This window comes from Pongo pygmaeus, chromosome 11 (assembly GCF_028885625.2).
Source record: "Pongo pygmaeus isolate AG05252 chromosome 11, NHGRI_mPonPyg2-v2.0_pri, whole genome shotgun sequence".
Taxonomy (NCBI): domain Eukaryota; kingdom Metazoa; phylum Chordata; class Mammalia; order Primates; family Hominidae; genus Pongo; species Pongo pygmaeus.
The window spans coordinates 85,670,940-85,696,643 of NC_072384.2; the positions used below are offsets into that span (position 1 = coordinate 85,670,940).

Genomic DNA, 25,704 nt, shown 5'->3' on the forward strand with positions numbered 1-25,704 from the left:
TAAGTAAAATAAGTGGTACATGATGGCAAATGGTATTGACATGTTCAGACAAGGCTTCCTGAAATAATAATTTTTACTTTAAGACTGATAAATATCAGTTTGTTTGACTTATTGAGTATTCATATGATACATAACACTGTAAAAGATGCAGAAGGAAGGAAACTGGCTTGTCTAGTTCAAAGCAATAAAACTTGATGACCATGTGTAGACCATATGTAAAATAACATTATTTTATTTATTTGATACAAACGTTTTTATTTATTAGAAATATAAATACCTACCTCTTTAAAGAAAAGGTTAGAAGAGGCTCATAATATAGTTGTAATAACTGCATTTTATATCTTCTCCTACCCAAGAATGTAGAACTACAAAAATCACTTGAATCTTTCACAGCAAGCATTTTGGATATTCTTTCATTAAAGATCTTAGCTTGGTGAAAAATAAAGAACTCTATACCTTACCTGGAGCTTCTTTGCCACTGCTCCAAGAGCATACACACAGATCCAAATAAAGAGCAAAGACACATATGTCACATTCCTCTTGCTCAGGTTTAACTCCAGGTTTTATAGGAGTTTGCTGTGGAAGCCTCACATCTATTCCATCATTTCTTTTCTCATTTATTGCTTAGTTTTCTTGTTCCTGATCATTTGTTTAATGTTACAAAGGATTTATAAAATAGAGATGAAAATTCAGTACCAAGGGAATGAAAATAAAGTAAATATGACAGCAGTGGGAGTAAAGTTGAAATAATTAAGCGTTGCACTTAGGTGATAAGTAACTTTGTATTACAGGGAAGGTATAAGGAGTAAGAGTGAAGAAGGCAATAAATCTACTACCCTGAAGACTGTAGTTAAAACTTGTAGTTTATTTATTGGGTAATAGTCTGATGGTTTTTAGTGGGGGTGTAATGGTCAAATTAGCATACACAATGAATAACTTTGACACCAATATACAGGAAAAATTGAAAGAAAGAAACTCAGAACCAGTTCGCAAAAGCTATTAGTGGCCTGCAAAGCCTTCATTTGGGATTAGAGAGAAGTAGGCACAGATCCGAAAGACTTTAAATAGGAATTTATTTATAAAACATTTATTGAGAACCTACTATGTTCAAACTATAATGTTAGATTTTAGGCAGGTACCGAGATAAAACTATGTTGCTATGATTTCAGGGTATTATTTTTCAAGGATATTATGAAGCTGGAGAGAGGGGATGAAAATAAGACAAGTTAAAACAACACAACCCACTGCTATTACCTAGATTCACTGTTTTTCCTAAATAAGTGCTCTCTGGAATGTTGCAAGCCTTTAATTAATTAGAGCCCCAGAAACTATAATTCTCGTCATTTTTCTTTTGCCAGTTTACTTGTTACTTTTTTGGAGGAATGAATTTCTGAAGATACTTACCCTGCCATTTCTGCTGATGCCATGCTTTATCTGGTTAATAAAATTGTTTTCTAATAGTCATCAATGAAGCTTTTTCAGTTCCCTGACTAATTTTACCTGTAGGCCTTTGCACTTTGTTTGGTTCTGCGTGTATGCTTTTAGAGCAGAAAGTCTATTGGGAACTGCTATCAATGAATACATAGAACTCCTTGAGTTATGTTTTGTGCCAATAATATAACATGAAGAAAACAGAAAAGTGAATCTGAATGCATTAGGTTGCAGAATATCTAAGAGAAAAACCTGTGGAAACTTGAGTTGACCTAAGAGACCAGATCCTAGAAAAACAAATTAGGACAAATGATAGAGAACATGTTACTGACTTCGGCTTTCATGCTCCTAGTTGAATACTGCCAAAAGGTACAAATCTAAGGATAGACTATTGTCATGAAGCCCATTTTATGAACTGAACCCAGTGAAGTTTCTTTTCTCTTCTGCCAAAATATAGGATATAGTTTTCAGTCTGGCTGTTCCTCAAAATTGAATTATATCCCTTGGGGGAAATGTACATTTGATCATGTAGAGTACAGGCCTAGAAAGGAGTGCCACTTTTCTTAAGAAAGTAGAAAGAAAAGAAGCAGTTCAAATCAGCAAAAATATATGAAAATAAATCAGACTTCAGTTTTAGATTTTGTTTTTATAAATATTTATTTTTCTATTATTTTTATGATTGAGTTATTCTTTTTTTGCAATTCAGAAAATTATGTTTTTATTTCATTAGTGTGTGATGGTAAATCTAATAACACATGATAGCATATTGTCACACAGAAAAGGAATGCATCTAAATTGGTATTACATATAGCTAGAAACTTATGATTTTAACCCATAGTTACTGAAAAATCATTCACATATTTTCTTCCTACTGTGGAATATGGGGAGAGGACAGTAGAACTATGGCATTTGAACAAGTAAATAAAGGATTATCAGAAAGTTCTGGTCAGATGCCTTGCTACTCCATCAGGGCTTTTAGCAGTCAGAAGGGACTCATCTGCCCCCTTCCTGCAAATCCTATATCCATTTTCAGAGAAACACAATGTAGGCATGGCTAAGGTGTGTTGAAAGTATAAGGATCAGAGAGATACACTGTTTATGCAGCAGCTATAATTCTGTTCCCCTGGGTAATAAAGCACATTTCTGAAACTAGAGGCCAGTCTAAGGAGGAAGTGAAATAGGGGGGTTGGAAAAAATAGTATATTATTCATTTTGAATTTCTATAGAAAAACTCTTAGATATAACAAAATGATTCAATAATTAGAAATTTTGGGAAAAGTTTTACAAATTTTCGACTCTATGTAATAACTAAATGATCAACCTTTCTTTACAGGCAACAGAACTTGCTGCAAAATTGCTTGCAAGAAAAAGTATGTATCATAAAATCCACCGATAAAGCAACATATTAGTCATACTTTCTGATGCATCATAATAGAAAACATTTTGTTAAGTAATAGGAATCGTCCATTGATATTTGTTAGGCTTCCTTTTTGCCCCTTTTTCTTCTTTGAAGTTTACTTTCAGTTAATTCTTATACTTTTCTGTGGTCCAAAATTGTTATCAAAAAATAATACTGACTCTTCAAGATGAGGTCTCATGGGTATAGAATGGTGAGATATTAACGATCTAACCATCATAGGAAGAGAATCAAATACCACAAGCCTATTATATCATGGGAAGCCATTAATCAATAAAGCCTTTCAGATCTTGCTGGTGAACTCAGTAGTAGGTGAGTTGAGATGCTTAGATCTGTCTTCAGCAGTTTTGTGAAAAGGGACTGGTCACCTATGAGCTGAGACTTGGAACAGGCAAAGATAAGATCGTGTATTTTTATGAGGCCTAACTCTGGATCTAGACCGAACAGTCAGGAAAGAGAAAGCATTTGAGGAACAACACATACTCTGACACACTATTTAACATGGAAACTTGCTCAATTCATAGAATATGCAGCAAATACAAAAGCTTTGACCCAAAGGAATTTTTTTCAGTTTAATGTTGTAATAGAAAGCAATTAAAAACTAGGATTCTATCTATTTCACTACAAAGAAAACGTTAGAAATATATCCCTCTTTTATATATTGAGGTTGGAATCTCTTTGCCACAACTAACCTAAGAGTAATAATGTAGGTTATTGTTTATCATCTCCAGAAATAAGAAAAATGACATATATTGAATGTCTTAGTTTATAATTTATATGTGTTGTAGTTGATTTAGAATAATTATCTTCTCTATAAACATTTAGGTATGATTCTTAAATATTTGATTTAGAGTGTATTTATTTAAGACATGTATTTTACAACATAGACTGTCATCTCAAAATATGTGTTTAATGCCACTAACCCATTGCTTATAAAATAAGTTAAAAATATGTTTGTGTATTTGGGGATTACAGCTGAATAAAATGGCCTTTCCTGGGGTGCTCCTCAAATGCTTTCAAGTGAGTCAGAAGAGAGTGTGCTACATATATGTTAACTTTTCTTTGAATCTTTCTCTGAAATATGGATAATTTCAGACTAATTTAGGCAATATTTTGGGTGTGAGCAGCTAGTTACAGGAATCATATTTACATTGAGACCTACATATCAGCCTTCTAAGCTTTTCTGCCAATTACTTGTGTTTACAAGCTGTATGTTTTAAGAATTTTAACAATTTAAAAATAGAGTACTACTTTATTATATGTAAGATGAGTTTTGTAAGCACAAAATTTATTTGTAGTTACTAAGTAGAGGTTTATAGAATTCTACAGATGTATTTATTTCTATCCATGGTCCAGTTCAAATCTATGACAGCAACATTGGTCACTAAGGAAATGGTTATTCAAATCTGGTTCTTGGCTCCAGCTCAAACAAATTAATAGTCTAACTTTCTTAACCTTGCTCAGCCCTCCCTACTCTTTGATTCCCAAATCTAGCTTGGCTTTTATTTTCTATCTAAATTAATTTGTTACCTTACTTTAGTATCTGTTCTCAGCTTTCCTATCTAGAACAATTTGTATTTATTTGTATTATTTTATTTTATTTGTATTATTTGTATTTATTTGTATTATCTCTTTTATTGGATACAAAGCCCATCAATCTATGTAAAGCATTAGCTTTTATTTTTGCCTATCAAATAATTCTTAACAATTAACTTTAGTCATTCCTATATATATAGACCACAGGCTCACCCTTTCAGCAGGGACTGGGAGAGAAAATGCTTTATGTTCCTTCCCCAAATCTCAGCTAGGCAGATGTTTCTGAAAGCATCCAAATATTTTGACTGGATCTGTTTTGAGAAATGTTTTGTTACAAATATTGAATGTATCTTTAAAAATTAGCTGGATCACATATTTTCTTTCCAAAATACTTGCATGTTGTGTGCCTAGACAGCAATTTAGTGATATTTTTAACAAAAATTATCATTTATGCTAATAATAAATGCCAGGGGAAAAAGGAACTTCTGAGAGACTGTGAATAAAATAAATCTTACACAAAAAATACTTCACCGTAGTGCAGAATAAACTAACTAGAAATTCATCTTAAATTCTAAATTTCTAAACTGATATTTCTTTACTATTTTCTCTCATAAACCATAATGGTATTCCACCAATACATTGATATAAAAATTAAATGTTACCTTCTGTCTCCAAAACATAGAGTAAGTTGTTACGTGACTTTATTTTTATCTCTGCTTACCTCCTTTCCAGGTAACTTCTGAAGAACTGAATATTATAATTCAGAATATAATGACCTGGGTTGTGGCTGCAGTGACCAGTATATTGTACCCAGCCATCACAAAGTATGAAGAAAGATTGCAAAATAATACATACCCAGTGTCTGATGACTCCATCCTCTCTTCAGATAGTTCAAGTTTCTGTAGCACATGCAGTGAAGACTTTACATATAGAAGCTACACATCTGCAACAACTAAAACATTTCAGGCAGAACCCTGTGCATTTGTAGTTGACATGTCAGTAAGGAGACCAACCACACCTATAATACCTCCTCCTGCACATGTGGAAAAAACAGCTGTGGGGAAAACATGTCACATAAAAGGACAATCTATAACCTCTAAACGTAAATATAATAAAACCAACTTGCTATATTCATACCCTAAGCTCAGAAGTTGTAAATCAGATAGTCACCTTTTAGCATCATTTGAAACAGGCACAAAAAAATCTAAGGATGCTACCACTGAAACAGATAGCTTAGGGAGTTCATTGCATTATGATAAAACAGCAAAAGCCATGGATGAAATGAAGAATTTAAAAAATGTTTTTGTTAACTTTAAATGTTACTTGAAAGGGGAAACTGAAGTGATTCTAGAAAGCATTTTGCGAGAAATCATGTCTGATTTAACCCAGTCCATTCCCTCTCTGTCTTCTGTTACTGCTGAAGTTTTTGTTGAACAATGTGAACATGAAAAAGAAATCTTGCTTTCCAATGTTCATATTTCCTCAGTTGCTTCTGAGATTGTGGAAAATATGCTTGAGAAGTTAGAGTCTGCGGTTGAGAAAAAATGTGTTGAGATGTTTTCACAAGATTTGTCAGTCGACATTAAACCAAGTTTAGCAGCCAGTGATGAACTTCTCACATCATCTAATGGAAAACCTTTGAAAAATTCAGTGCCTCATACTTTGGACCCAATGTGTGATATTGCAGAGGACATGGTGCATGCCATTTTAGAGAAGCTAATGACTCTTGTTTCTTTTAAGCAAAATGAATTTCTTCATCTTAAAGACACAACTAAGCTTTCCTGCCAGCAACATAAGACAGACCCAATATGTATGTTCCTTCAAAGAGCTGGCAAAAATAAATCTAGTCTTGAATCTGATGAAACTAGTTTAATTGTCAATGAAGAAGTACAAAATTTAATATCAAATATTTTTTCCCAGTCTTCTTTGGTTGCTTATATAGAGGAAGCAGTCAGTGCTATACTAGGTTATATACAAACTGAACTAAATAATGAGAGAATTATTGCATCTGAAGAAACAGTAGTACTCCTTCAGCTACTTGATGACATCCTTGTTCAGCTCCATCAGGAACCAGTAAATGAAAGTTTTCAAAAAAGTAGGCAACCTAGAATAAGTAGTCCTTCTGACACCAAAGAAAAGTACAGACTCACTGGCACTAGATTATCAAATAGTCCTAGGTCTGGAAGACCATTTCCGCCTATAAATGTTCCAGGCATGGTTCTTTATTCTGATGATGAAAATGAGGAAATAGACAATATTGTAAAAAATGTGCTTGATTCAACCTTCAAAGATGAAAAAGTAAAATCACAAGAACAGATTCCTAATCATTGGTTTACAAAGGGAAACACTTGTTTTGAATTCAAAAGAAATAACAAACCACCTACAAAGCCTGGTTCTAGAAGCAAAGCTGCATTTCATGATTGGGAATTAAAGACTGAGCCACCATCTACTAATTATGAAGATATTTTAAAGAAAAAACTTTGTTCGAATAAAGACATTTCAACTTTCAGCCAAGATCAAAAGCATCAAATAGAAAAGGCTTCAGAAAACATAGTCACAAGTATTTTAAAGGAAATGCTCAAGGACATATCTTCTGTTCCTTTTGGTCACTTAGACAGCAAAACTGGCAATGAAGCTTCAGTTCTTGTTTCAGAAAAGCCTCAAGGACTGTCACATCAAGAATGGATAGACCAGATGTTTTCTGTTTCAGAAATCAGTACAGTGGCTCAAGAAATAACAGATTCTGTGTTAAACATACTTCATAAGGCATCAAACTACATTTCCAATACCACTAAAAGTTCCATTTCATCATCAGTTCATCAGACTTCCTTACATAATTCTGACACTGAACACATATTCAAAGAAGCACCAAATAAATACCCATTAAAAACATGGTTTGACAGTGAAAAGAAAATGAAATATTTATCTTTATTTAATGTTGATCCTGAAAAGCCTTCCTGGTTAAAATCTGGAAAAAGTGAACCTAAACCTGTAGATGACATTAATGATAAGATCATTCGTACAATTTTTAAAAGACTGAAGTCATTTATTTGTCCAAAATTGCATATGGGCTTCAAATCTTCATTACAATCTCAACTTAGTAAGTACACAGCTAAAATAGTAAACATTGTTTTATGTGCTATACAGAACGAACTGGAACTTCACAAGGAAAACCTAAATCTTAGGGAGACTGACCATACCAAATCCCTTACAGATAAAGGATTTTTTGCTAATACTGATAAAAAATTAGAATCTCTTGTCACGAGTATTGATGATGACATTTTGGCGAGTCCATTATTAACCTGTATTTATGATATGTTATCAAGTGAAAATGCACATCAAAGAAGCATTTCACTCTCTTCTCGTAAGCCAAAGTCTGCAACTGACAGTGTTGATGTACAACGCATTTTGCCAAATAGGGAGGATAAAAAATCTTTTCACAAATATTTGGCTACTCCTTGTACTCTCCACAGTGTCAATGATGGAAACCATATTAAAGAGAATGCAAAATTGCAAGTGTTAGAAAGAATTGGGGAAACACTACATGAAATGTTAAGCAAGCTCCTGGGGACCCATCTTCATTCTCAGCTATCTTGTAGTCAACAAAGCAGAGAGATGACCAATAAGAATCAGAAAATGGCTGCTGCATTGCAGTCTAATATTCAGTTAATTTCTAAAGCAATTTTGGATTATATCCTTGCAAAATTATGTGGTGTTGACATGGATACCAGTTTTGCAAGTTGTGGATTAAAAGCTATCTCAGAGTCTCTTGACATTGACAACCCATCATTTGCTTCAATTATTGAGAAAATGGCCAAATCCACCAAAATAATCTCCAGCATAGCTTCCAGAAGGGTTCAGGAGGACAATAAAGAAGAGACTAAAAGCAAGGCAAAACCTGTTGCTCCTGTGTCTTCCAAAACACCTAGCACAAAAGAAATGCATCCAAATAAACTGAAAGCTGTAGCTTCAGATATTCTTAATATGGTTTTTGCTAAACTGGAAGGGTTTGCTGATGGACATTTAGAAATTTTGGATGCTATTAATGATGGAAATAAGAAAAGCAATAAGATAGGCTGGGAATATGAAAGTACCAGTATTTCCAAAGACACACATGAAGCATCATTTCTGTCTGCTTTATATATGCATGCAAAGAAGGTATCAAGTGCTATTTTGAAGGTTATTCAAACAGAATTAAATGTGACCTCATCAGATTTGAAGACAAGTGTAAAAAACCCACCACCTGAGACTCAAATTCTTAAAGATGTAGTCAAGTTAATTTTAGATGCAGTATCTTCTGATATGTTTAATGAAATGGAATCTGAAGGGGGAGGCATTGAAACTTATCAATACAGGCCAACATATGGAAGCCTTCCTGGAGGGGCTGAATCAGATTCATTTCTAGAAGATGATGCATATACAGAGAAAAAAATTATTGATGAGAAATCACCACAAAGAGAAAAAATGAAAACACGTTCTCTTAAACAATGGGCTCTAGAAAAAACCTTAAACAAAATTGAAGTAAAACTCAAAGAACCACATATATCTCCAATTGCTCCCATTATAAGAAATATTTTGAATGAAATTTTTCAAAGTACTTTAATCAATCAATTAAATGTCCTTTCTCTCTCCCACTCTAATTTTAATGGCATGCCTCACAATGTTGATGAGCCAACTCCCCAAACATCTGTTCAATTTATGGATAAAATGATGGATCCTTTACTGTCTGAAGCAGATATAACCATAGTAACAGATAATATTGTTAGGACTGTATTTCACAAACTTTATTCAGCTGCCATGACAGAAAGAAATGTAAGGGAAAATAGGTGTAAAACTATCAATTTTTCAGCAAATGTTTCTTTTCATGAACACACCTATAAAGGAAAGTCCTCTGTCACTGTGTTGGATGAAAATCCATGTACTTTTCAGTCTAGATTCAGCGTTGCTGACAAGGAGGCAAAGGTAAATCTAGCTGAAGATATTGTACAGGCAATATTAACAAATTTAGAAACTTTTGCTACTTCCAAAGTAAAATCTCTCTTTTGTTCTCAAGTCAACTTTACAGTTCCAGTGGCTTTACCTATTCAGCAAGATCACAGTACATTGAGCAAAGCATTAGCAGCCAAAGATTCATATTCTGATGAGCAATTTTCCTGTTGCTCAGTAGATCATACCAAGTCAGGAAAGATCAACTTGTGCCAACTGTCTTGGTCTAAATTAAATACTTATGCACTACAAGTGGCTAGAAAAAATTTACAAGGAATCAAACAGGAATTAGATAAAGAAAGGGAAAATCCTTTTTTAACTCATGACATTGGGATTTCTGAAAGCATTGCAAGTCAAATTGTTAATGCATTGTTAGACATTATATCATGTAAAGGCAAATGTGACAAAAACAGTTCTGACAAAGAGATCGATTTAGATCAGCAAAAAGGTGTTATTGAAAAGCTGCTCAATAAGACCGAATATCAAAAAGTACTTCAACTTCAAATACAAGATACCATTGAAGGTATCCTATGTGATATTTATGAAAAAACCCTGTTTCAGAATAATCTCTCATTTGCCACACCCACTCTGAAATGTAGCATAACTGATAAACATTCAGAAGAAAATTCTGAAATGTTCATGGAGGGTGCAAATAAGATTATTCCTAAGCTTTCAGTTCCTAAATCAGATGTCATTTTGATATCCAATGATATAGTGAATATTGTTCTTCATAATCTCAGTTCTGCTGTCACGCTTGTCATAAATGCAAAGAATCCTACTTCTGCAAGCTTGCCCCTGACATTTTGTGATATGTTTCCAAAAATAGACTGTCAACAGCCTCCTAAGGGGTCAAAAACTGAAAGAAAAACTGAGCATTTTTCATATTCAAGAAATCAGAAATCAGCTTATGCTGATGATAATCAGATAATTGTAGTAGAGAAAGAAGACACTCAGAAATCTGCTACTGACTCATGTGAGGAAAATGCTAACTTCATTACTAAAACTATTTTTAATCATCTAGAATCTTTTGCCACAGAAAGAATAGATTCATTAATTACCCTTGCTTTCCAAAGTAAAGAAAAGTCATTTGTTATCCCAGAATTGGAAAACTGTAAACAAAATGACAGCATCTTTTATGATTCAAGCCAAGTGGAATCAGATGTAAATGTCCTCAAAATATCAGCAACTGAAACCAGTCTCAGCCAAGAGCTTACAGATTTCACTTTTGTCAGTCACAGAGAAAAACTTGGATCCACAATTCACCTATCGCAAGCTAGCCTTAAGACATATGCTGACATCATTGCCAGTACCATTTTGAAGCTTATTAAAAATGACTTAGACTTAGAAATTCAAAAGACATATCCATGTCAAAACAATATTTTGTTCCAAGAAAACATCATTGTGAGTGAAATTGTTGACAGTATGTTAAAGATGTTAGATGATAAAAGATCTGTAAAGGAAATTGGTTTTAATTCAAAAGAGAATTCTAACTTTTCACAATTAGCTTTATCAAATGAAATATTGCTGGGTCACAAAGACAAGGAAAGAAGTACCAAACAATCTCTATTTACAAAGTATCCATTAGAGCAAAACCAAATGATATCAGAAAACAAAAGGCAGATAATTGTTTTGGAAGAAATATTTATGAGAAATGGAGAATCAAAAAACAAAGAAAAAGGTGAACTGCTCATTGCAGTGGAAGAACTTTTGAATAAGTTGTATCAAAGAGTAATGGAAGTCACAGGCCATTTGCCTCCACTCAATGAAACTGCCAACTTTATATCTAATTCTAAAATTAAAACATCAGACACAACACAGAAAAACAGTTTTCAATCACATATTAACAGTGTAGCAAATGACATAGTTGAAAGTGTTTTGGGGAAAATGTACTTGGTAGTTGTGACATCATTACATGAAAATAACAAAAGTAGGACAGAAGTTGAAATATCTGACAACAATGATTCCTTACTAATGAAACCATTAAGGTTTAGAGAAACTAAACAAGCAGGAAAAATAAGTAATTCCCCTAGATATGTAACATCACAGGCTTATTCTTATGTCGACAGTCAAAATATCTCTGTGATGGAAAACACTCTTTTGCCATATTTACCATTGCAAGTGAAGAAAGACTTAATTCAAATGGTTCTCAATAAGATCACAAATTTTGTCTCACTTCAACTAGAAGAGAGTTTGTCCCCTGAGTATTGTGCTGATAAGATGCAACTTTTAAGGCCACACACTTTAAAGGTGAGCCCTAAGGACAATCCTAAGCCATGCTTTAAAGCAAATTTAAAAACAATATCAAAAATTACCACTTTGCCTAAATTTACAAAAAAAACACACTTAGGACTGAGTGCTGCTAAGGCCAAAAGCAAAACCAAGTTACGTCCTGGAGAGAAGACTCCAAAAGACAGCAGATCCAAGACTGCCATTGGGTTGTCACACATCATGTCAGCTGGAGATGCCAAAAATTTACTGGACACAAAATTGCCCACTTCAGAACTAAAAATATATGCCAACGATATAGTAATTAACATCCTGGAAACAATTGTGAAGGAATTTGGAAAGGTAAAGCAAACCAAAGCTTTACCATTTGATCAAATCATAGCAGCAGGTAAAATAGTTAATACAGTTTTGCAAGAATTGTATGTTACCAATAACTGCAATTTGGCTTACCCGATCAAATCCTCACATCTCAGACTTTCACAGGGGAATATAGGCACAGGATCCCTTCCTAAACAACAAGCATGTTTTTACTTGGAGAATGTTTCTTCACAGCTAGAGCACATTTTTCCTAGAGAAGGTATATTTAAAAAATTGTTTGACAAGTGGCAAACAGAATCAAATGACAAGGAAAATGAAAAATGTAAGCTATTGATGATAGCTGAAAATGTTTTGACTGAAATTTCAATAAAAGCAAAAGAATTAGAATATTCTCTTTCACTTTTAAATTTGCCACCTCTTGAGAATTGTGAAAGCAGGTTTTATAATTATTTTAAAGGAGCTTCTCCTAGAGCTGAGGATACCAAAGCACAAATTAATATGTTTGGAAGGGAAATTGTTGAAATGCTGCTTGAGAAACTACAGCTATGCTTTCTGTCCCAAATTCCCACTCCAGATAGTGAAGAAACTCTATCAAACAGTAAAGAACACATTACTGCTACAAGTAAATATGGTTTTCCAAACAAGCATAGCCTCAGCAGTTTACCAATCTATAACACAAAGACAAAAGACCAAATTTCTGTGGGCTCCAGCAACCAAATTGTTCAAGAGATTGTAGAAACGGTTTTAAACATGTTAGAGTCATTTGTGGACTTGCAGTTTAAACATATCTCCAAATATGAGTTTTCTGAAATTGTGAAAATGCCTATAGAAAACCTTTCTTTTATCCAACAGAAACTGTTAAACAAAAAAATGTTGCCAAAATTACAACCACTGAAAATGTTTTCTGATAAATCCGAGTCAAATACTATTAATTTCAAGGAAAACATACAGAATATCCTTCTACAGGTTCATTCATTCCATTCACAATTACTTACATATGCTGTTAATATCATCAGTGACATGCTTGCTGTAATTAAGAACAAGCTAGACAACGAAATAAGCCAAATGGAACCATCTTCAATTAGCATATCGAAAGAGAACATTGTAGCAAGTGAGATCATTGGCACATTAATGGACCAGTGTACTTATTTCAATGAGTCTTTGATGGAAAAACTTTCAAGGGAAAGTTTGTTCCAAGGAGCTGAAAATGCCTACACTGTTAATCAGGTTGAATTAGCAACTAATATGAAAATGTTCACATCAAAGTTAAAGGAAGGTAGTTTGGGGATTAATCCTTCACAAGTGAGTAAAACTGGGTTTGCGTTTTGTTCAGATGAAGATATGAAAGAAAAATACAGGGTTTCATCAGATTTACCCACCTCTGTCAGATCCTCTGTAGAAGACACAGTTAAAAACTCAGAGCCAACGAAAAGGCCTGATTCAGAAACTATGCCATCGTGTTCTACTAGAAACAAAGTACAAGACCACAGTCCAAGGGAATCTAACTTTGGTAGTTTTGATCAGACCATGAAAGGAAATAGCTACCTCCCTGAAGGCAGTATCTTACAAAAGCTGCTTAGGAAAGCAAGTGACTCCACAGAAGCAGCATTAAAGCAAGTCTTGTCATTCATAGAAATGGGAAAAGGTGAAAATCTAAGAGTGTTTCATTATGAGAACCTAAAACCAGTTGTTGAACCAAACCAAATTCAGACAACCATTTCTCCACTCAAAATATGTTTAGCTGCAGAAAATATTGTCAATACTGTGCTATCCAGCTGTGGCTTTCCAAGTCAACCACACACTAATGAGAACAGGGAAATAATGAAACCATTTTTCATATCAAAGCAAAGCTCTTTATCTGAAGTATCTGGAGGGCAAAAGGATAAGGAAAAAAGTTTTCTTAGAATGCAGGATAAAAAAATCAACTATATACCTGAGGAAGAAAATGAAAACCTTGAAGCCAGCAGGGAAGATTCTTCTTTATTGCAAAAATTGAAAAAAAAGGAGTACCCAAAGATAGAGACTGTGAAGGAAGTTGAAGCCTTTACTTTTGCTGATCATGAAATGGGTTCCAATGAAGTTCATTTGATAGCAAGACATGTCACCACATCTGTGGTCACATATTTGAAGAACTTTGAAACTACAGGTAAGCAAGAAAGAACGTACACTAAAAATTTGCATGATTTAGGAAGAAAACCAGTAAAAGACATGTTTAAAAGATCTCCTGTCTAAAATGCTGTATTCACTATTTTTCTGAAAATACCCTTGGAGGTAGATGACTACTGAGTTGCATTTTAATTTTATTTTAAATTTATTATTTTATTTTATTTAGAAATAGTGTCTGTGTCACTGAGGCTAGAGTACAGTGGCATGATCATTGCTTCCTGCAGCCTTGAACTCCTGGACTGAAGACATCCTCCCATCTCAGCCTTCCCCCAAAATAGCTGGGACCACAGGCATGCCACTGCACTCTAATTTTTAAAAATATTTTTGTAGAGACAGGGTTTTGCTATGTTGCACAGGCTGGTCTCAAACTCCTGGCCTCATGTGATCCTTCTTTCTCGGCCCCTCAAAGTGTTGGGATTACTGGCATGAGCCACCGTGCTCAGCCTCAATTGCTTTTTAATTCATCACAATGCAAAAAAATAAAAATAAATAAATGTTTTCAGAATTTGAATTTGAAGGATGTGTTGCTCAGTTTTCTCTATCTACAAATGAGAGAAAATGAGACCATTTTAAAGCAGGAGATTTTGATTGAGCATGAGGCATAAATTTGGAAGGGTTTTTAAAATTCTTATGCATAACTTCTTTATAATCATATGGGATGTGCAGTTAACTGATTAAAAGTCATTTAATTTTTGTATTCTTGAAGGCTTTGTTATTATTATTCAAAGTTTAAAAGAACAGTAGAATTAAATATCTTGTTTTATTTGCATTCCAGTATTCTGACTTGAATTCCTCTTAGGTATAATACTCCAACTGTATCATTACAGGGATTATATTTGCATTATCTTTCTAAGTATGCTCATGTGTATATATTAGGTGAAACAACATGTAATAGTCATTTTGTATATCAAAAACTGTTGATTATTGACAATTAATAAAAGTCAGTTTAATATTACTATAATACCCCAGATCTAGGTCAGTAGTTTCAGTTACCAGTAATTAGTTGCTACATCACCAGTCCAGATACATCACTCACAATCATTCTAATTGGAGATATTAGCAGTCCTACCCACCTGCACGAGGTGGTTATTTTCCATCCTTAAAACCAGCATTCTCCCAAGATGGACGGTAATGTAGCTACAACTACAAACTCTTAAATAGACTTACTCCAGGCATGACTTAATTGATTTTAGAAAAATAAACAAAAGCAAAACAAGCAAGAGAAGATCCCTGATTTCATCACATTGATACTTGGCTCTATCAATTCTATATTCCTATTCTCAGACATCTCCAAGGTCTTCCAGTGACATCGCTCATGTTCCTTCTTCCACTAGGAATACCCTTTCCTCATACCCTTTATCTTGACATGGCCAAAACCTGTGTAGCAGTCAAAGCTCAGCTTAAAGTCTTCTATCTGCGTAGAGTCTTGCCTGATAACACGTGAAGATATATAATATATAATTAGGTTCTGAGGAAAAAAACTGTGTTGCTCTTAGCTGCCACACCCAGAAGTTAGCCATTGCAAATAGGTAATGATTTGTAACAAATAGAATTTTGGACAAAACAAATATAGAGTTCTTCACCTGGCTGGGCCAACCTTCCTTCTCTGTGACAAACTATAATCTAGGGGCTAAAGTACTACTGCTATTGCAATCTATTACTAGCTTTTCTGGAGTTGCCACACTTTTATTTTAGTGAACTTGATATTGCAACACAACTCCTTAATGTCCTAAAAGTAAAACATAGCATAACATTAAATGTTTTGTCTAAAGATATTTTAAAATAATTATATGGCACCTCTAGATATCACTGGAGACATGGTAGGATGCATCACTAAACCTGCAAATTATTTCTCTGCCCCAAGCTTTCCAGCTTCTTAGAGTTCATAACCATCCAACCAAGGCAGACATCAGCATTTGACTTAGAGGACTGAATTTTGGGGTGCTATTTTCTCAATTTATTGGCTAAAATTAAGATTTTACATGGTGAGAAATAAATGTTTGAGGAAAATCTAATTTCTTCTTTTGTTTAGATTTTTCTTTAGTGAGTTGCTCAAAGGGTGAAATATATATGTAAATAATAATTACAAATATATTGAATTTTCTATTTTTTCTTTAATCCATGCTAAAATTACATTGTTTTCTTTTTTAAGTTTTTAGTGAGGAAAAGATGTCTACTGTTTCTACATGGTCAAGGAAAAAATATGAATCAAAACAGCTCCTAAGAAACATATACGATGATTCTTCAATTTATCAATGTTGTGAATATCTCACTGAGTCAGTACTTTACCATTTAACTTCAAGCATTTCTGATAGCACCAAAAAGGGTAGAGAAAAAGAGAAAGCATGGGAAATTCAAGAAGCAACATTTAGCAAGATTATTTCAATTCATTCTCAAGTGTTTGAGAGCAGGTCAATTTCCATTGGAGAACTTGCTTTATGTATTTCTGAAATCATTCTTAAAATTCTTTTTAATAATAAAATTATACAGGCTGACATCGCACAGAAAATGGTTTCCATACCAACAAAATACATTTACTGTCCAGGAATAGTTTCTGGTGGCTTTGATGACCTCTTTCAGGATCTCTTAGTAGGAGTGATTCATGTACTGTCCAAAGAAATAGAAGTAGATTATCACTTTGAAAGCAATGAAAGAAACAAATCATTTTCTATGCATAGAAATAATAGTGTACCCGTTTGCAACAAAATCAATAGACAGGCAAGCCCCAGAGACTGGCAATTCTCTACTCAACAAATTGATCAACTTTTTCAAAAAAATAAATTAAGTTATCTTGCATGTAAGTTAAACAGCCTGGTTGGTAACCTAAAAACAAGTGAATCCAAAGAAGTAGTCAATAAAGTTTTTAATATTGTTTCAGATTTATTTTCACCAGATGAATGCCTAGATAGGGGTATGGATTCTGGTAAAATGCAAAGAACATTTTTCTACTCCTTGAATAATGAACAACCTAATAGCATACTTAGCAATAACCTACAGCTCTCCTCAAAATCAGTTTTTCTTCTCAATGTTGTATGTGAGAAACTTATCAGAATACTTTTGGAAAAATGCACAAGCACTGCTTTTCTTGATAAAGGGTCTGTTTCAGAGGAAACATCAGCAAAAGAATGTCAACTTTTAAAAATGCTTCAAAGCTTAGAAGATGGAAAATCTGATTATCGTAAGGGAGGAATGGACTGTGAATGCCTTCAAGTAGATTACATGTCAGACCTTTTGGAGAATGTGGCAGAAATTGATCAAGACTTATTGACATCAGACTCTATGCTTACTATTATTTCCCACAGCTTGGTTAAATCATTGATGGACAAATTATCTCACAGCATACAACAAGCTCCGGAAAGTCTACCTTTTGCAAATGAGCATTTGAACTATAGAACAAGAGAAATACAGTCTAGTTTCACAAAGTCAGAATTAATAGAATTAGGACAGAGTAAAAGTTCTTTAGAACTCAGGAGCTATGATAGTAATTCTTTAACAGTATCCCTGAATAATCCCAGTGTGGTTAGCTCCAAAATACAAGCACCATTTGACAAGCATTGTGCGGTAAAATCCTCTTCTGTGTCACCTCTTGAAAGACAGAGAACAAAGGAAATGGATAAGGTAGCCATTCTTAATAAGCTACATCAGGAAGGTATATATGCTGGTGTTTATTCAGCCACATTTTTGGAAGGAATAATTTCAGAATTGTTTTTTAATCTCTCTATGTCATTGTGGGGCAAAAATAAAAACATCACTGTGTCCTGGCTCAATGAGATGAATACATTATTTGTCAACAATGTAGTGAATGAATTTAATAATGCTCAAGTCACTGTTCTACGGAATGCTGAAGAAAGGCTGTGTTTTCCACCAGTTCATACAGAAACTGTTAGCAAAATTGTTGACTCAGTTTATTGTGATGTTTTACAGCAGTATGAATTAAAAGTGGCCTGTGGTAATAATCCGGTACACGACAATGCCTCAATAGCAGAACAAATAACAAATGGCATATTGTTAGAGATTTTAGACTACAAACTGCCATCTTGCTTCAAGGAACATCTCACACCCCATTCATATTACCCTCTCAAACCTGAAATTATATTGCAAAAGCTTCAAAGTAACCTAAAAGAATTTACTTCTCTACCCAGGTCTTCATCAGACTATAGTACCATGTTGTCACATTCATTTTTAGAAGATGTCATAAGAAGACTTTTATCTCAGCTAATTCCTCCACCCATTACATGTTCCTCTTTAGAAAAAAAATATTTAATGAGTTCTGATTTTAATGAAATGTCCACTTGTATAATAAATAAGGTTATGTCAGCCATTTCAAAACATAAAATCTGGTTCACTATATATGATAATCAATATCTATATACTGGAAAAAACCTCCAAAAGATGGTGGATTCTGTTTATTGTAATATTTTGCAAATGTCTGACTCTCTTGTTTCAATACAAAAAAGTATAGTAAGCCGAAGCCCAATTATGGTTGACCAAATAGCCAGCTTTATCATCCAAGAGATTATCGAAAATCATCTTCAACCATTTTTGAGTGGAGAGGTTTTATGTCATCCAAGGACTCCACTGGATCCAGTGTCTACTATTGTTAAACAGGTTCTGAGTGAAGTGATAGAGTCACACAGACCTCAGAAGCAATCACCCTTAGATATTCACCCTGATTCATTTGTAAGGGAGATTGTTGCCAGACTTTTGTCGAAGATTTTCAGCCCAAAGCATAACACTGAAATTGAGTTGAAAAACATGACCCAAAGAATAGTAAACTCCATAAATACGCATTTCAATAAAGCTAAAATTCACATTCTCTATGATGACAAAGAACAGTCTTTCTCTTCTTTCAATACAGATATTGTGGATGAACTTGTCACCTCAGTTTATAGAAATGCTTTAAAGCAGCATGGGCTAGACCTTGCTGTTGATAAAGAGTCTGAAGACAATGGCATTTTTGTGGAAAATATTACCAATTTAATTGTAGCAGCTATTTCAGATTACCTTCTTCATCCACTGTTTTCTGGGGATTTTTCAGCTTCTACCTATTCTAATTCAGTGGCTGAGGATATTGTTCAGGACACTCTTAATAACATCAGTAAATCTACTGAGCCAAGCCAGAGTGTACCTCTATATAACACCTTGCTGCCATACACATTTTTAGAAGATATGATCAGAGTACTATTATCTAAATTATTTTCTTCTGCATCTAGCCTGGTTCTAAACAGAGAAACCCAAAAGGATATATCAAGAGTGAATTTCAATGACATTGCTTCAAACCTAGTTAGTGATATTAGGATGAAAGTTTCCCAACATGAAATTCGATTTTCAAAAGAGGAAGAAGAAACCAAGTTTATTTATTCAGAAGATGATATTCAACACCTTGTTGATTCAGTATTTGAAAATGTTGTGCAAATCTCTGGTTCTCAAGAATCAGCTGTGCAAAATATCACAAGCAGTAATGATGTTCTTATTGATAGAATAGCAGGTTTCATCATTAAACATATCTGTCAAAAACATCTTCAGCCATTTGTGAGTGGAAAATCATTATCTTCATCAGACAGATATTTTGGTGATGAGAGAAGGCAGTTATTTTATACCAGTGTTTACTCTTCAACATTCTTGGAAGATGTAATCTCTGGGGTTTTAAGAAAAATATTCCACAGGGTAGTAGGCATTGTACAAACAAAATCCATAAGAGATTCAGAAGATGAACTGTTTGAGAAAGCTGAAGAACTCATACATTTGATTACAGGGGAATTCTCAAAAGCCCAAGTTAGCATTATAGATAATACTGACGAAAGACTGTGTTTACCTCCAGTGGAGAGGGATGTAGTCAAAACAATTGTTGACATGGTGTACAGCAAAGTTTTACAAGAATATGAAATGGAAGTCATGCCTAATAAAGATTTTCTAAATGACACAAAGACGTTGGCTGCAAGAATAACTAATATCATCCTGGCTGAAATTTTTGATTTCCAAATTCATCCAGATCTTATAGCAAATCTGCCTTTTAGGTCACATTCCAAACTCAGTGCAAATGTTTTAATAAAAAGAGTTCAATATGATATAAGTAAATCAAGACTCCAAAGACAAGCTTCAACAATGTATAACACTATGTTATCACATAGTCATTTGGAAAAAATAGTTACTCAGCTTACATCTCAGATAAGTCCATTGAACACCAGTGCAGAGCAGTCAGATACTACTAAATCAGACTTAAGTAATACAGTGATAAAACTGATAAATGAAATTATGTCAATAATTTCAAAACATGAAATATGTATTATTAAATATGGGAATAAAAAACAGAGTATGATTTCAGCAAAAGACATCCAGTCTATGGTTGATTCCATTTATGCTGATCTTTCTCTTTCAAATATATACCAGTCCATTACAAAAGATAAAAAGAGCATAAGTGACATACCTGTTTCAAAAATAGCGAGTTTTATAATAAAAGAAATCTTTAACCATCATATTCAATCATTTTTATCTGAAGATAGAACTCTCCTTCTGGCGGAAGTTGATCAAACTTATAAATCGAAAGCAATAGATCCTAAACAAGGAGAATTATCTTTTATTGTGAACTCATCTGTCTTTTTGGAGGAAGTAATTTCTGAGCTCTTATGCAAAATTCTTTATGCATTTTCACATAATATGTTGGTTACTGAAAACCCAGATAGAGCAAAACTGAAACTTACCAGGATTGTTACAACACTGGTAAATTCAATTGTTCTGGAGTTCACCACATCAGAGATTTTAGTTGCAGATAACTTTGATGAAAACTTGTGTTTCTCAGAAAGATACAAAGAAATGGTTCAAAAAATAGTCAACTCAGTATATGGAAAAGTATTAGATCAATATAAATCTCTGATTCAAATACATAGGGTTATACAAAGTGATACAATATATTTTGGTAGGAAAATATATTATTTGCTATTGGAAGAAATATATGATTATCAAGTGCAGTCATTAGTTTCAGGAGAATTAGAGTGTTCTTCTTATTCATACCCCCAAGCTGATAATATCATCAGAAATGTGCTTCACATAATCACAACGGATAGCCATGCCTTGCCATCATATATTACTGTGTTGCCTCATTCTCTTTTAGAAGATATGGTTTACAGGCTTCTAGGGCATGTCTTCCCTTCAACTCACACTGAAAATGAACTAAAAGAGAAAGAGTTCCCACCAGATGATGAATTTGTGGATGCAGCTTCAAAATTGACTGATGAAATTATTAAAGAAATTTCTGAACATGAGATTCGACTTTCCATGGCAGAGGATAATGCAGAAAGTATGCAGTTAGAACCTACTGAAAATTTGGTCGACTCCATATGTAATAATATTTTGAAAACATCTGAATTCCAAGCTGAAGTACAAAAAGATGCAGACAAAAAAGGACGCTCATTCCTCAGTAAATTAGCTGGTTTTATTATGAAAGAAATCATGTATCATCATTTACAGCCATTTTTACATGGTGAAGAATCATCTTTCAGTGACTTATCTGATTATGACCATGTCTCTGAACTTGCTAAATCTGGTAAAGGAAAGACACAGCCTTCTCTCTATTCAGCTACATTTTTGGAAGACATAATCGTTGACCTTGTTCACAAATTTTGTTCTCTCCCCATTATTACTGAAGATTCTAAGAAAAATGAAATGGCAGAGCTAGATATTATGGGCTTGGCTCTAAAACTTGCAAATTCTCTGATAAGGGAATTTAAGAAAAGTGAAATTAAAGTTTTACCAAATGCTGAAAAAATGTTTTCTTTTCCACCAATTGATAAAGAGACAGTTGATAAAATATCCAATTTTGTATATGATCAGTTCATAGAAAAATGCACATCTAATGATATTCAAAAAGGTGATGAAAGTAACATTGCTATAGGGATGATTGCTGCTCTAACCCAGAAGGCAATATCTGCATTCAAGATTCAACCACTTTTTTCAGGAGACTGGTCTTCCACCTTCTTTTCATTTCTAAATCCAGATAATATCACCCAAAGGGTTCAACACCTACCACAAAACACCTTTACACAAATAAGCAGATGCGCAAAAGAGAACCAACTTTCTTTACCAGATCAATCATATAAAGATACTTCTTCCACCCCAGACTGCAAAAACATGATGAGCACTTTGGAAATAAATAGAGGTACAGTGAATAGAAAGAAAAGTTTTAAAACCAAGGACACATCAGTGAAAAAAGGTGACATCCAAAATCCAGTACTTAGCTCTATAAATGCAATTATGAAAAGCGGCATGATTAACCTAACATCAGGGTTGGTTACAGGTGTGACAAATAAAAAGGAAGTGGACAAAAATAAAGTGGGAATTTGTACTCAAAAACATAGTGAGAATGTATCAAAAGTTACTTCAACTACCACTGTGAAAAATAAAGATACTCAGGAGCCACATTTGAGTGAAACATTTAATAATAATGAAATTGAGAAGAAAAGAAATTTAATTCCAAGAGATAAAAAAGGGAAAGATGATGAGCTATACACACATTTTTCATTAATAATTGATGATACAGAATATGAGAAGGAAGTACTTGGATCAGATCCTGAAATAGGCTATAAAAAGATTGACAATGCAAGAGAAAGCTCATTTAAAAAAGATGACAAGCCCTTTCAGTTATCCTCCTCGAAGTCCAAGAGAAATCTAGGGACTACAACAGATACTTTGGAAATAAGAACTCAAACATCAAGCAATGAGGGGAGAAGAGACTCTCCAACACAAACAGGCAGGGATGAGGAACACCACTCAGATTATGAACATGTTCAAAATGTCATTGAAAATATTTATGAAGATGTTTTAGAACTATCTTCTTCTCCAGAACCAGCATATTATTCAAAACTCAGTTATGACCAAAGCCCCCCAGGTGATAATGTATTAAATGTAATTCAAGAGATTAGCAGGGATTCGGCACAGTCTGTTACAACAAAAAAATTATCCTCCTCAACTAACAAAAATATCTCTGCCAAAGAAAAAGAAGAGGAAGAGAGAGAAAAAGAGAAAGTAAGAGAGGAGATTAAAAGTGAACCCAGTAAACCAGATGATCCTCAAAACCAACGAGAAAGTAAACCTGGAATTTTTCCCACTAAGTTTTTAGAAGACATTATTACTGAGATGGTTAAACAATTGATCTTTTCTTCTATACCAGAAACACAAATACAAGATAGATGTCAAAATGTTAGTGATAAGCAAAATCAAGCCAAACTCTATGACATTGCTATGAAACTCATCAATTCACTGTTAAAGGAGTTCTCAGATGCTCAAATTAAGGTTTTCAGGCCAGATGAGGGAAATCAGTTCCCTGTGGGTAAAGTGTCTTCAGTTCCTAAAGTACCTCCAAGGTATAAAGAGCCGACTACAGATGAAGCACCATCCAGCATTAAGATAAAATCTGCAGATAAAATGCCACCTATGCATAAAATGATGAGAAAACCTTCTTCAGATAAGATACCATCAATTGACAAAACATTGGTCAATAAAGTTGTTCACTCTTCTGTTTGTAATATTTTAAATGAATATGGATCTCAAGACTCTATTTGTAAGAATATAGACAGTAATGGAGAAAATTTAGCAAGAAGACTAACTAGTGCAGTGATAAATGAAATTTTCCAACATCAGGTTAACTTGATATTTTGTGATGAGGTTTCAGTTTCAGCATGTTTGCCTCTGGAATCTAAGGATATTGTTAAAAAGGTCCAAAAGTTGGCCCAAACAGCCAGCAAAGAATGTCAAACTTCATCACCATATACAATAATATTACCTCATAAATTTTTAGAGAATGTGATTTCTGCTCTTTTATCCAAAATTTTCTCAACAATATCCAGCACAAAAACAAAAGAACCTGAGGACAATTTGTCCACAGAACTGAATTTCCTTCAAATGAAGTTAGTAAGTGCAGTTGCAACAGAGATCTCCCAAGATAAATATATGACTATACAGTATGTAGAAACCTTACAATCTGATGATGATGAAATTATTCAATTAGTGGTTCAGTCTGTTTATAATAATCTCTTGCCACAGTTTGGATCACAAGAGATTATACAAAATTGTGTAACCAGTGGATGTAAAATCCTTTCAGAAAACATAGTTGACTTGGTTCTACGAGAAGTGGCTAGCAATCAGTTGCAGAGCTATTTTTGTGGAGAGCTAACTCCACATCAGTGTGTGGAAGTTGAAAACATTGTTGAAAAGATCCTTAAAGATGTTTTCCAGACTACTGATGTGCCGCTACCTAAACCTTCACATGCTCATAAGCTGTCTTATAACATAATAGAAGAAATTGCTGTGAAATTTTTATCAAAGCTTTTATCTATCTTTCCAGAAGTGCATAAAGAAAGAACAAAATCTCTAGAGACTGATATGCAAAAAATAACTTCAAAAGTACTAAATTCAGTCCAAGAATTTATCTCCAAAAGTAAGATTAAACTTGTACCACCCACCAAGGAATCACCTACTGTGCCTGTAGCTGATAATGCAACTATTGAAAACATAGTTAATTCTATTTATACCAGTGTTTTAAAGCACTCTGGCTCTTATACTTCTGTATTTAAAGATTTAATGGGTAAAAGCAATGTCCTCTCTGATACAATAGGCTTTTTAATGGTGAATGCAATTTCGAATTCTGAATTTCAACCTCAAGTAGAGGAAGAAGTATCAAATTCAGAATTAGTTCTGGAAGCTGTCAAAATTATGGAAAAAGTGATCAAAATTATTGATGAACTTAAGTCTAAGGAAAAGTCTTCATCTAGAAAAGGTTTGACATTAGATGCCAAACTTTTAGAAGAGGTGTTGGCCTTGTTCTTGGCTAAACTAATAAGGTTACCAAGTTCCTCAAGCAAAGATGAAAAAAACTTATCAAAGCCGGAGTTAAATAAAATCGCATCTCAACTGTCAAAGTCGGTAACAGCTGAAATTTCCAGAAGTAGCATTAGTCTAATAGCTTCTGATCCTGAAGAGCACTGTTTAAATCCAGAAAATACAGAAAGGATTTATCAGGTTGTTGACTCTGTTTATAGTAACATACTGCAACAATCAGGAACCAACAAAGAACTTTATTATGATATAAAAGATACAAACACAGCCTTTCCTAAAAAAGTGGCTAGTTTAATTATTGATGGAGTTTCCAGTTTTCCATTAGATACAATTAGTTCAACAATTCCAAATGCTGATCTCTCTGGAGAGCTAGACATTAATAGAATTGTTCAAAAGGCCCAAGAACATGCTTTTAATGTGATTCCTGAATTACAGCAAGAAAAGTTAGATCAAAATTTATCTGAAGAGGAATCTCAAATTAAAATAGTTCCACATGTTGGAAAAAAACCAGTCAAAATAGATCCAAAAATTATTTCAGAACACTTAGCAGTTATTTCTATAAAAACTCAACCTCTTGAGAAACTTAAGCAGGAGTGTTTGAAAAGAACTGGACGTAGCATATCAGAACTGAGAAGAGCATCAATAAGTGGGAGAAATTACTCCTTAGGATCACCTGATTTAGAAAAGAGAAAGAGAGAAAGACGTACCTCATTGGATAAGACTGGAAGACTGGATGTAAAACCCTTAGAGGTAAGTGCAAAAGCAATGGCATGAAAATGAGTGAATAGTGAGAC

The 25,704-nt window shown here is 33.8% G+C and overlaps 1 protein-coding gene and 1 long non-coding RNA gene across 4 annotated transcripts in view; one reads left to right on the top strand and one right to left on the bottom strand.

Annotated features, from left to right (window-relative positions):
- FSIP2 (fibrous sheath interacting protein 2) overlaps positions 1–25,704 on the top strand; it is an 88,595-nt gene that overhangs the window by 38,870 nt on the left and 24,021 nt on the right. For both annotated transcript variants that reach the window (XM_054478287.1, XM_054478288.1), the window contains exons 15-17: positions 2,765–2,801; positions 5,117–14,060; positions 16,233–25,660. In XM_054478287.1, coding sequence (XP_054334262.1) covers positions 2,765–2,801; positions 5,117–14,060; positions 16,233–25,660 — 18,409 coding nt within the window. The remainder of the gene's footprint in view (positions 1–2,764; positions 2,802–5,116; positions 14,061–16,232; positions 25,661–25,704) is intronic.
- Positions 204–16,690, bottom strand: LOC129031696 (uncharacterized). Of its 2 annotated transcripts, none has more exons than XR_008501094.1 (3): positions 16,619–16,689; positions 5,240–5,417; positions 204–639 (listed from the first exon to the last, which is right to left on the bottom strand). It is a non-coding gene; the product is annotated as an uncharacterized LOC129031696 (long non-coding RNA). The 2 variants fall into 2 exon arrangements; XR_008501095.1 differs by lacking the exon at positions 204–639 and adding an exon at positions 4,506–4,695 and having other exon boundaries at positions 16,619–16,690.